Source organism: Ursus maritimus, unplaced genomic scaffold (genome assembly GCF_017311325.1).
Source record: "Ursus maritimus isolate PB19 unplaced genomic scaffold, ASM1731132v1 scaffold_12, whole genome shotgun sequence".
Taxonomy (NCBI): Eukaryota; Metazoa; Chordata; class Mammalia; order Carnivora; family Ursidae; genus Ursus; species Ursus maritimus.
In genome coordinates, this window is record NW_024423564.1 from 29,196,772 (window position 1) to 29,210,315 (window position 13,544).

General features: G+C 33.3%; 1 protein-coding gene across 4 annotated transcripts in view; it reads left to right on the forward strand.

Annotated features, from left to right (window-relative positions):
- ZNF644 (zinc finger protein 644) overlaps nt 1-13,338 on the forward strand; it is a 100,608-nt gene extending 87,270 nt beyond the window's left edge. For all 4 annotated transcript variants that reach the window (XM_008690607.2, XM_040627052.1, XM_040627051.1 and 1 more), the window contains 2 exons: nt 11,513-11,615; nt 12,416-13,338. In XM_008690607.2, coding sequence (XP_008688829.1) covers nt 11,513-11,615; nt 12,416-12,608 — 296 coding nt within the window. In that variant the 3' untranslated portion in view covers nt 12,609-13,338. The remainder of the gene's footprint in view (nt 1-11,512; nt 11,616-12,415) is intronic.
- The last annotated feature ends 206 nt before the right edge of the window (nt 13,339-13,544 follow it).

Here is a 13,544-nt window from a genome sequence, read left to right on the forward strand (position 1 = left end):
AATTTATGTGGTCACAAATATAAATTAAAATCTAATATGCTTCATTATTTTAGTGAAAGGACATGATGAATAATGAAGTAGGAAAGCTTGGAATTAATAACTTGGAAGGGTAGCCATACTTGGGACAGAGTTAAATTGTCAAAAAAGAATAGACTTCATTTTGCCCAGAACTGACCCAATTTATAATCCATTGGGCAGGTTCAAATAATTGTTTAATAATTTCCATGTGCCTTCCGTTGTGGATAATAATTTATGAAGTGTTTTGTTTGTTTTTTTACCTTTTTTAAAAATGCATTTTTTTTCTAAAGAGACTAGTGCCAAAGGTTTACTTTATATCATATATCGTAAATTCAAGGCATACTTCTAAATAGGAATTTATTACAGTTAACATAGACCACACTATTGGTGGACTTCTTTTTCAGGTTTTGTTCTCTTTAGATTAACTGCTCACACAAATTTTTTCCTGATTAATTCTTTATACAATCTAATGAGAACATTATATAATTTTCATTAAAAATCAGAAATCTTATGTAGTTCATATTAAATGCTTTTGGACTTTTAATTTTACTATTGACTTTTTTATGTTTAATATTTAAATTATATGATACCCTTTTTATACTGGCAGTATTAAAAACACAGCATTACCAAGTTATTAATAGAGTGTACACACTGGGTAGCCCTGTTGTCCCAACCGAGTAATAGAAAAGTGCCTCTTTCATAAGTGTCCTGTATTGGACAATAAATTATATGGTCACCTTGGTTATTAAAGTTTCTAAAATATTTAAAATTATTTAAGGCAGAGTATATTCTATTAACTTAATCTGCAGTAAGGAACTGAAAAAGAAAAATATTCTGAGGTCAAAATAAGAGTGAATTCCAGCAGGTAAAGAAAAGGAAATAATTAAGGTCTGACTAGGTTGTTGTGAAAGGAAATATATCAGTCAGATGAATGCATGTTTGCACTATGCTTCCCTGCGGTACAGAGCCATGTTTTCTCTTGGAAAGAAGAAAGAGTAGCAGTGGTGTTCAGCATTTTTATTGGAGCTCCATTTTACATCTTGACCTGTATACAAACTCACATTAATACACAAACTCACTTTTGTTTGCTCATTACTCACCTGAATTGAATGTGATGTACTCTAATATTTCTATTTTATTCTTTTTCATTAAAAATAATGTTAGTCATAACCCAGTAAATCGATTTACTACCTACTAAGAAGTTAGTACCCACAGATTGAAAACACTCCCCTTAAGTGACTTTTTCTCTTAAGGACTAATACTGACCAGAATTAACAATAGTAATGTTTCAGAAATCATAGTACTTCCTCTCTGGCAGCAAGTAAATTTTCTTTACTCATTGTATTCAAATGTTTATCTGTAGATCATATTTTTTTAATAAAATGCTGGCCTCCAATATTTAAAATAAATTGGAGATTTCTAGTTACTTAAAATTAATGCAAGAAAAGCTTTTTTTTTTTTTTAAGAAGGGGTGGGGCAGAGGGAAAGGGAGAGAGAGAATCTGAAGCACACTCCACACGACAAGCGTAGAGCCCAACACAGGGATTGATCTCACAAACCTGAGATCATGACCAGAGCCGAAATCAAGAGTGGGAAGCTTAACTGACTCAGCCACCCAGGTGCCCCCAAAAACATTTTTATATGCAAATATATTTGGGGGAAGGGCTTCATTTCATTACCTTCAGAACACTTCCATGACAACATTTCTTAGAAGTAAAGCAGGATTATTGCTATTCTACACCAGCAGACTCACCACCATCATAATTAATAAATAACTTCCAATGAGATAAAGAGAACTTAAAAATTGGTATTAGAGAGTCTTTCAGTCAATACCACCAGTGCAATATATCTGCTTTCCTTTTTTAGGAAAGTCAGTGTTTTATTTTTCATACCATCTAATTTTAAATGGAATAGTAGATTGTGTGTTATTATTTAATAGGGTCTTTTGCCTGTTTTCAGCTTTAATGATATAATTGGCCATAGAGGCCTGCAACAACAAGCGCTAATGAATGCGTAACACAGTACCAGGTGCTGAGCGCGTGGATAAGCCACCAGAAAAGTAATTCTTACATTGTGGAAAGTGCTATAGGAGCACTTTTCTCCTGTGGTGGAAAGAAAGAGTAGTATTGTGAAAGCTTCTCAAGATGAATTAAATTATTTGTCTTTTCATGAGTGTCTCTGCAGTGTCTTTTAAAACACTATTATAATATTGCATCTTGAGGAAATTGTATGCTTTTATAGTGATTCATTCAGCCTGAAAGAGTACAAACAGAACATTTTTACCTTATGATTAAACTTTAAAGGAGCAAACTAGCTTTTAGTTAAAGCAGATACCTTGATAATTACTCTAGACTAGGCTATATGGAGGATGCATGAGAAGTATGAAATATGTCCCTGTCATCAAAGAACTTAGGAAAGCATTATTGGCAACACATATAATACTATCAAAATTAGAGAACTGTGCAAGATAGTATACGAGTAAATGGAGGTAAAGTATAAGTGTTGTAGGAGCTAAAGGTGTGTTTATTTTAGTCTAGGCCTTTTGAGGGGAGTTGGGAATTAAGTTGGGTTCTTTTTTCCTGTTGCTCTTACAATTTGTCTCATTATTAAATAGAGCCTCAAAAAGAAGGAAAAAGGAAAAGTAAGAGTAGTTCATGTTCCTGTGTTTCTTGTCATTATGTTAAAATAAGAGGGAAAAATAAAACTGGTAGTCAAAATTTTCATTGATTCAACAAAAGTTTTAGTTATTCTATCGTGTACCAGGACAGTGCTAGCTCTGAGGCCACAAAGACCCTGCACTTCCGCTGCATAAACATACTCATGATTCTGTGGGATAAGTACAAGTGTGTTAATATGGAAAAGTTTAAGCTAAACCCTAAACCTGAAGGATGAGTAGTTTTAGGAAGAAGAGATGAAGTAGAACATTCTAGGTAGAGAGAAGGACATAGTTTAGGCACAAAAGGATGAAATTTTGAGTTCAGGAGGTACTGGAAGATTGAATTGCAGGTATTTGGGAAGACAGTAATGCCAGAAAGGTGGGGTTGAGGCTTTGAATGCTTGCTTAAAAATTTAGGAAATCATGGAAGAATTTTTTAAAATAAGGGAATAATGTGGTCAAACTTGTATTTTAAAAAGCTATTCCTGATAAAATGAAAGATGTCTTTCTGTATTTTCTTGGCTATAACTTATCTCTGTAGTATTGTTCTTCATTAAAAGTGCATATCTGTATGTATTTATCTGCACAATAATGTATCATCATTCAGCATTAGCACAACAATAAATTGTTCAAATTGAATAAATTTTCCAGGTAATCGAAGACTAGTGTCACACCCGATTTTATCCTAACCATTTTGATGATAATGTTTCTAAGATGTTGTTCTTATTTCTGCCTTGTGAAATAAGAGTCACCCTTTAATCATTTGTTAATTAAGAGTCACCTTTATGGATACTAAGTGTTTTATTATGTCAGCAAGAAATGGGCTGTTTGCCCACAATATTAAAAATTGATTGGCTGATCTATTCAACAAGCAGTTTTTTTTTCAGTTCCTGCTTGGTTTATGCATTGTGCTAAGTACTACAGAGATAAATTGGATCTTATAGTAGAAGCATATAGTACATAACTGTAATACCAGACAAATTGTAAGTGCCATTGGAGAGGTACGCCTCTCCTCATGAAATACTGTGGAAGTTCAGAGGAAGAGGAAGGTGCTTCAGCTGGACCAGGACCCAGCAAGGCTTTTGGAAGTAACATTTGATTTGGACCCTGAAGATAGCTAATTGAAGTGGAAATAGGTATCTGGGGTAGGGAAGAAACATATCTGTAGGATGGAGCAACTTGGGACAGTGGGAAGTTTATTGAAAATACAAGGAAGTAGGAGGTAGAGGTGGACAGGTAAAGGATGTGGAATGCTAATCTATGATGATAGAATTAACTTCGTAGTGAGCAGCAAATGAAATTTTGTTTGTTTTTTTAAGAATTTGAGAAAAGTTAAAGGATTTGCTGGGGAGGTGGAGAAATTGTAGGTGAGGCATTTTAGGAGGACTGAACCAGGACAATAACAATATGAATATAAAGGAAAGATAATAGATGTACAGGTAATACTATGGAAGTAAAATAAGTAGAACTTGGCATATTAATTAGAGGTAGAAGAATAAGAGGACAGAGATAGAGATGACTCAGGTTTTAAATCTTGTTACCAGGAGGATGGTTATACCAGTCAATATAGTTAATGAATCTACTACCATGGTGTTCCTGAGCAAAGGGTAGGCTTCATTACTTATCCAGCAAGACATTGTCATCTAGTTATTCACTGTAACAAAGCAAATTTATTGGATCAGTAAATTTGTGTTGAGAGTGGAACCCCCGAAGAGTTTTGTACCATTGTAGCACAAAATACTTACGTTTTATGTTGCCTGTTTTTGATGTCATTAGTTGTAAAATTTAGGAGTTCTATTTGGTTGATAATCTTTTTTGACCAGCCACTTGTTTTTCATAAAAATCTTAACTAGTCTCCTACCATTCTTGTTGGTTCTGTTACTAATTTTCTGAGTTTTGCTTTTTATATCTTGTTTGATCTTTTTAACAATTGTATTAACCTAGATTTTTTATGTTTGGACTTTGTAACATGTCTAAAATCTTTATATCCTTTGTTGTAATGTTTTGTGTTTGCTGTGATTTCTATTCTAACATGAATTTTTTAATGCTGTTTATAATCTGTATTAAGATATAGTTAGACCTTCCAAGTAACAAAGCATGTTCTGGCCAGAGCTAACTTGTGAGTAATCTGCATTAAATGACTTTATGGAAATAATAAAACAATACACAGACTTTCTCTTTTAGAGGTTAGGGTGAGAGTATGACTTGATGGAGACTGTTGGTCCCTCATGTATCTAAGAAGTGGAAAAATAGTATTCACTGTTTCTTTGTTGTTTCTGGAATTTGAGGAATAAGGTTAATTTTTGCTGTGCAGTGTTTAGAACATATATTTAATTGTGGCCTTAGCTTGTAGTTAACTCAGAGCAGAAGGTACGTGGTCAACACCATTTTGATTATAGTTTGGATTTTGGCTGGAATGTGTAAGCACTTCAAAATTATTAAAAAAAAATCAGATCAATGGGGATTTGTGCATTTGTGACCTTTAGATATACCATTATAATTATTGTGCGCCCTATGTAACTTCAACATGACTATATTAAAGATAATTTATGGCAATATTAAAGTAAGGTGGTTTCCTTACCTAAGCAGTTTTATAATCAGGAACATTTAATTACTCCTACTAAATATGAAATGATATTTTGAAAATACTGAGGTTTTTTAGGGGTCAGGGAGTGATTGTATGCAAATAATTATAAACAAAAGTGTTTTGTAGCAGACTAGTTATGTATTTTAATGTTTATTCCAGTTTTCGGTGTGTCTTAGTTTTGGAAAAGTGGTTGATATTGGTAAGTGCATATTTTGCTTTAGTAAAACAGCATGCAGGGCCAACCCATCTTAAGAAATTTTAAATGTTTTTTTCCTAGCCTGTTACCACAGAGAAATAATACATTTGCTATCCTTATTAACTCTTAACTAATCAGTAAACAATTTGTAGCCAGGGTATTGTTAGCTTTTAGCTTTTTTTTTTTTTTTTAAGATTTTATTTATTTGACAGAGATAGAGACAGCCAGCGAGAGAGGGAACACAAGCAGGGGGAGTGGGAGAGGAAGAAGCAGGCTCACAGCGGAGGAGCCTGATGTGGGGCTCGATCCCGTAACGCCGGGATCACGCCCTGAGCTGAAGGCAGGCGCTTAACCGCTGTGCCACCCAGGCGCGCCAGCTTTTAGCTTTTGACAAGCTGGAAAAACTGGTCTGCTTCTAATTTCTTTGTTTATAAAAATCTGTGATAAAGTATACTTTCGTTTAGCTTTTCTCTTCACATCTTAGGGGAATATTGCTCAGAATATTCTTTTACAAATATCCCCTCTACTTTGAAAAAGCAGAAACTTCTACAAATTGAATGTACCTTTTTTTTCTCCCAATTAGACCTAAGTTTAAATAAAGGCTTGGACTCATTCTCTGAACCAAGGATAGAAGGCTATTCCTACCCTTAATATAATCCTTAACTTCTAGGGCAAACTCAAGCTACCTGCCTCTTCTAGACTAATACTTTAAGCAGGAAACCTCATACTTAAAGCAAAGGAGATCTGCTTTTCAAGTATTTTGCATTCCATCCTCTTCTAGGTAAAGTGTTAAATCATGCAGGATCTAATTAACTTTGCCATGATTGCTCTGTGATTCTGGGTTCGTTATTACTTTTAGTCACTGAGAATGAAAACTCTAAAAATTGATGAAAGTAACTTAGGATACTGAAAAAATATCTAATTTTGGAATGAAAATATCAAGAGAAAATAATGGTGAAAATATACTTCTGAGGTTGCTAATTGTGTATCTATATGCTTAATTCTGATTGGAAGGGGAACATTGCTTTTCATGACAATAAACCCCTTAAACTGCTTTATGTGTATCTTGGGAATAATGACTGGTTTGATTATGGCAGTATACCTAGACACAAAAAATTGGTATTGGGAGTAGGGAAGTCCTTTCCATTTTAATGGGCTATAGAGAGTGGGATTTAACGATTTTTCTCTTAATAGCTATTTTTTTTTTTATGAGCCAAGAGATTAAGAGGTAGAGCTGAGGGCTGCCTTTCTCATTTAGAGTGGTAGGTACTCAGGACCCAGAACTGGCTACATAATTTGCAGGATCCAGTGCAAAATGAAGATGTAACGTCTTGTGTTAAAAAACTATTAAGAATTTCAAGACTGCGTACGACAACAGTGTTGAACCAAGTATGGGATCCTATGTGACTGCACAAGTCATATACCCATGAAGTCTGTCTCGTAGGCACTTTATGCAAAGAGAAGAGTGTACACTGAAGAAATAAGAATTTGGCTTCCTCTATCCCCCATCCCTATTTTATACAAGGTAACATGTTTCTCCTCCCATTCCTACCCCCCCCCCCCAAAAAGCGATGTTCCCTTTTTAGTTGGGGCTAAGGGAAAGAAAATGCTCTTTGCACAGTCTTTTATGTGATTGGGACTTACGAACTTTGAAGGATTAATGACAGCAACTAGAATTGAGTTTATCATCTTACATTTGTGTACCCCTTGGGACATATGCATTCTCCTCCCACCTCTCCACTGCCACTACTTACCTCCACCACCAGTGTGTTAATGGTGGTGGAATGATGACTTAACCTGTTTCCATCTTTTTTTATTCCTACTGTCTTCCTGAATGAGTTCATAGCTGCTATTGCTGCCTACCCATCTTCCACAGGCTAACTAGGTGGAGAAGAAATTTTCTTCCCTCTAGTAGAGCTATACCATACTTCTTATTTTGGATGTGTATAATTTGGCCATTGTATTAAGTTTCACTTTACTCCAGAGATGCCAAAAACCAGTTAGGAACAAAACAGATGAAATGGAACTTTCGGTTAAATGGGTGGGGGAGAATGATTGCAAATAAAAATATTTTGAAGGTGAATGTTAATTTAGTTATGATGTGCTTCTTTACCACACTGAAGGTTCAGGTGTTTCTAAAAAGTAAACACTCATTTTTGGAGGTCATTTGTGTAGTGAACTAAAAAGAAAATGACATTCATTGAAACAGTTATATGTAATGGGCAGAAAGGTGGAAAGGTCAAAAGGACTTATTTAATAATGTTGGAGCCCAAAGTAAATTCTTTTTCTTCTAGGTGTAAAACTAAATAAGGCTCAGAAAGCAAACTCGAATTTGTATCTCTTGTGTTACCCATTGATTTGCTTTTAACTGATCTGGTTTAGTGCTTTAGATGCATTTGTTGTTGTTGCTATTGTTGTTGCTGCTGTTGTTGTATTTTGTAGCATAGCAGTATGGTGTTCTTTTTGAGGGTTCATAAGTCTACTGTATTTCTCTTTCATTGCTATTTGATCAAACAGCTGTTTTACTGAAAGGAAAGGTATATTCTAAACCTTACAGCGTTATTTATTCTCCTTATAAGTAAAATACTCCCGGTAGCAAATTAGATCCTTTATAAATCAGATAACTGCAAAGATGTTTTTAACAGTCTTCTGGTTAAAATTGATCACTTAGACATTTTCTGCCCCTCTGAATAGGTACCTTAGGAAGGTTTGAATGACTGAGTTTGTTCCTTTCTAAAATGTAGTTACACTCAAGGAGAAGAAAATTAAGATTCTAAAAACCAGTCTAATATATAGTGTAAATTTTAAGTATAGAAACAGTGTTAGATTACAATGCTTTGGAAGAGATAAAAAGTGTGTGTGTTTTTATTTTTTGACACTAACAAATAAGTGCAAATAAAATCCTGTAACAAAGAAAGGCTTTGTATAAAGTTATGTATTTGGCAGATTATTAATGTAAACAACTTTTGTTAAACCTTTGGCTATTTATCGCAAATATTGATAAGCCCCATTATACTAAAACTGAATGTGTTAGTGATCTGCTTTTAATGTTCTAGTGACTTCCTGGTACAGTCCAGAATAAAACTGCTTTTCCCTTTAGATATAATAAAAACTGTTGAATGAGAAGATTTGTGTAATAGATACATTTGTACATCATCTTTTTCATTTAGCGGAACATTTTGTGTAAATCATCTTTTTCATGTAGAGAATACCATATGGATGTCCCCTTTGTGTGTGTATTAATAATATATTAAATACTCATTTTTTTGCAGATTTTTCTAAAATGTTTGGGCAATAATGAAGGGGTGAAGTTTGGTTGTTGGTATTAGAAAAATACTATTCCTGTAACATGTATTCATGTTTTACCATCTAAAATAAATAAGTGACATTTCAGGGGATAAGAAATTTAAAAGTGATCATGGAGATATTAAGACACAAAGGTATTTAGGTATAATTACCAGAGATCCCAAGCTTTTAATATCCTTACTTTATGGACACATTTCCAAGGATGCCCAATGCATGTGGTTCTATAAATTTACTTAGAATCCTGGGTAATAGAGATTCTCGATCATACGCTGGGAAAGTTGTCCTACTTTCCAAAGTCATGATACCTTCAAATATTAATTACTACAAAAGTTTATGGCATTGTCATTTAAAATTTAAATCTGATCATTCATAAAACAGCTTAGACCTCAGTTTCTTGAGTCCATACAACATCAAAAGTCAGAAAAAATCTTTTTCCTGTATTAAAATAGAAAACATTTCTATATCTCAAAGTAAACATGTCCAGTTCCATTTTTAAGAATTACGGCATCCAAATACAACGGATAAAAACATTCTATTGCATACATGCCCATCACCCTCTGCCCGTCTCTCTCAATTTGCTTTACACACTTAACATTAGCATTCTGTGAACAAATTTTTAAAGAACTGTTATAATGCATTCTGTTTGTATCCTACAGTAATTTATTTACATTTAAAAAGGAATTTGAATACAGTGTGGCAATTTTGACAACCAGCAAGTTCATCAAAGTAAGATTCTCCCTATAATCTCATAATGAACCAAATGCTTACTCTGTTCCACATAACAAAGACAGGGATTGTGTGTGGTTTTACCTTTTATATAGGGAAAGAATAGCTGACATCTAGTAGCACTTAGCCCTTTGAGTTCCCTAAACTTTACTTCTAGTGTATGAATTGCTTTATGCTTTAAAATCCACTTAAATTCAGATGCTCATCAGTGCAACTAGGAAAAAGAAGGTGCTAATTAGAAAGCACTTGATACCTCACTCTTCCTACTGGTTGTGAAGAACTTAGTTTCTACATTTAAGCTAGACTGATCAATGAAGAATTTCAGTGTGACTGTTAGCAACATACTCATTTGAACAAATGACGCACAGGTGTTCTACAGGAATGCTACCTGTATTGCATAGTGATAGAACAAATTTCCATTCATATGCTGTCTAAATGTCAAAGGTTAAATTATTGGGTTTTCCTTTGTGTTTTACACCAGAAGTTTTTGAGTTTCTACTGTGTGCCAGGCTCTTGACTGAGATAACTAATAATTTATAAGATTTTTCTATTCCAGATTTTGGTGGTTTAGCTTTGAATTAGCCATTCTTAACTTGATTTTCTGCAGTTCTTTACTTATTAGATTCTTCTTCTGAACATAAGCAAAGGAATACTCTGGGCCCAAGCAGGATTTTACTTTTAAAGAGGCAGGTGACTAGAAGCAGAAACCAGTGGCTTGAATGAGATTTATCTAGGCTTCTCATGGTTTTTAATTTTCTATATGACATTTCTGTTAGCATTGCCACTTGACTACTGTAAGGAGCTGTGTGTACTGATTTTGTAATAGCATCTATTCTTTTTGGAATCTGGACTTTGAACAACTCATTTCAAAGAATCCTTGAATACCAGTTCCTATTCTCTCTTACCTAGATTTTTCCAGGGGATTTCACATGACAAGTTAACAGAAGAAAAGCCATTTGTGTAACTCTTCTGTTACATTTGTTTCCCTCCCCCTTGGATCCCTAGAGATAAACTCTTACCTTCTCTTCCTGCTAATTGACCAGCAGCACCCTGGAATATTGTCATCCCTTTGTCCGAAGGAATGGTGTAGTTGTATTCAAAGACCAAAAAAAATGTTATGTCCTGTCATTCCTACCTATAAAAAAATACCTTTTTTCCCTCTATTAAATTAGATTTTTTAGAATAAGTGATTGAAGAAGTCAAGAAATTGAAAATTGTCAAGAACAGCACTAAAATTGTGATCCACTTTTAATATAAAAATCTCTTTTCCCTCTTTAATCACATTTTAAAAATAAGTTGTAGGAGAAAATGTAAAAATTTTTTTAAAAAATGTAAAGAATAGCATTACGTTTCCGGTCCATTGTAAACTTATTTGAGATAATCTGGATTTACATTTATTTCTTAGTAAAATAAAACATTATTATACATGCAATACAGGTTGAGTTAAAAAATGAGAGTTGAGCTTTTTTTGCCCTTCCAAATGTAGGGCCAGCATATAATTTTAAGAGCTATTTATTATGTATTTGCTATAAAATTGATTTCTCATTGACTTTTTATTATGTTGTTGATGATTCTTTACTAAGTTTTCAAAGCATGTGAGACCTACTTAATGGAATAGTAATCAGATGGAAACTTAATTTAATGATCTTAAATAAAAGGTTATAATTTCCTGGAAATAAGGAAGATTAACTAGATATGAAAATAATGTACCTGTGATTGTAAGAGGAAAGATTACCATTGTAATAATTGGCCGCTTTAGTAATTTCAAGTTTAGTTACATTCTCTCAGTTCTAGTTTGGTATATGATAAAGCATTATTTGAAAAGTAGTACAGGAAGAATGTATACAGATAATATTACTGTTGTTAAAGACCCAGCTGCAAGTTAGTGCATGCATGTAGTCAGGGACTACAAATGAATGTAGACTTATTCTAACTTGGTTTAGATGGTCTGACCTCTCTAGAAGTATGTATTTATATTTCAGAATATATATAAAATGTTAAGTCTTTCTCATCCCTTTTTTAGCCTTAGATTGTAAGCAAAAGAAATCAAGGTCAAGATCTGGAAGCAAGAAGAAAATGCTAACATTACCTCATGGTGCTGACGAGGTTTACATTCTCCGATGCAGGTATATGCTTATTTTGCCATATTTGCTCAGTTTCTTCAGATTTTGTTTTGAGACATATTAGGGATTTTTAATTTGTGGCAGAAGGTTCATTCTCATCTATCAAGTTATAAATGAACTTTTGGAGATAGGCTTAAAATCTTACTTAGCTCATAATACACTATTTCACAACTGATGAATAAATATTTTATATTATCTCAGAACTTCAATGATACTGTGATTTATGAAAGTAGCTTTTTTTGTTGTGGTGTTTTATTTATTTGCTTTGTTTGGTTTACTTTGATTTGGTTTGAATTGTTTTTTTATTTGTCTTAAGTTTCTGCTTCTTAGGAATACATTTCTTTCCACTCATACTTATGAATATAGCTATACAGACTTATTCCCACCTCCTTCTGTACTCATCCCCATGCAGTTTAAGGAATTCTGAATTGGGGAAGGGTCTTTCAAAAAGAATGGTACATTTTAGAATTATAGTTTTGTTTTTAAATGTTATTGAGATTAATTAAATTTAATTTAAATGTTATTGAGGTTAATTAATTAATTTTAATTTAATAATGTTTCCACCTCTACAAATACTACTACAGGTAATATAGCTGTTGAGCATATGAATTGACAGTTTTATATTGTATTAAATCATTTTGACTTTATATGTATTTAAAAACTGTTGTCAAGTACTCCAGTATAGGATAGTATCTCCAAGATATAATAAAGTCTGCTTCTTATGTTTATGGATTTTATGTGAATTGGTTTTAAATAAAGGGAATTGGTCATGTTAAGAGAACTGTTATCAACTTCTTCTATAGGTTTTGTGGCCTAGTCTTTCGTGGACCGTTGTCTGTTCAGGAAGACTGGATTAAGCACTTACAACGACACATTGTAAACGCTAATCTTCCACGGACTGGAGCTGGCATGGTGGAAGTCACGTCACTACTTAAAAAGCCTGCCTCCATTACAGAAACTTCATTTTCTCTACTAATGGCAGAAGCAGCTTCATAGAACAAGGAAACCTTTTAAATAGCAGATTTAAATTGGATGTAAATTTGAAATTCTTTGTCTTTTTTTTTTAAAGCCACGTTAAATTATCCGTTTATAAATACTAAAGCAGGAAAATGGGGAAAAATGAATTACAGTGACATCAGAGCAAACTGAGTACTTCAAACAGTAAGTAGTCTATATATTTTATATAGGATGGAAGATGTGTTTTTAAGATTTACTAAGTTTTGTCAGTTAACTGTGTTCACTCAATGAAAGATCAGTACATGTAAGCAGTCATTAATTAACTGTTGCACATGGATAACTTAAAGACAGACCTATTGGAAAATTACATTTTCTGCAGTGTTACCGGAATCAAGGTTCTGTTTATTCCCCACAAGACTTGCATTGAAGAATAAGATATTATATTTTGTTTGTATGTATTTAGTGTTTTGTATAATACCAGGAACCGCTAAACTAAATTTACTCAACTTAGGGCATTAAATATCATGTACTTCATAGTTTGAGACTGTTCACTCAAATAGGGCAGAGTACTATTCTATCTAGATGTGTAAGTGTTTTTTTAAAATCACATGGAACGGTTTTTTTTATACTAAAAAGTGGAGGGAGATTTGTTTAAACAAGTATTTCTAAAAGAAATATGTACATAGTCCTGGAAATTATTTGTGGTAAGGAAATATTCTTTACTCCAGTTGCATTTCTCAGACAATAAAGTGGTGCATCCATGCTACCTCCTACTTTGTCAACAAAGATGCTATTTACCCTTGACATTTTTGTATCATAATAGATTTAAAAAATCTAATGATCTTTATTGCAAGACATCCTTTTGTTAACAGATTTGTTTCTTTTTAATGTTTTACCTAAATTTTGACATGCTTACAGGACAGGTTTGCCTCTTACTTTATTTAACATTGTAGAAATGTAATTAATAAACAACGC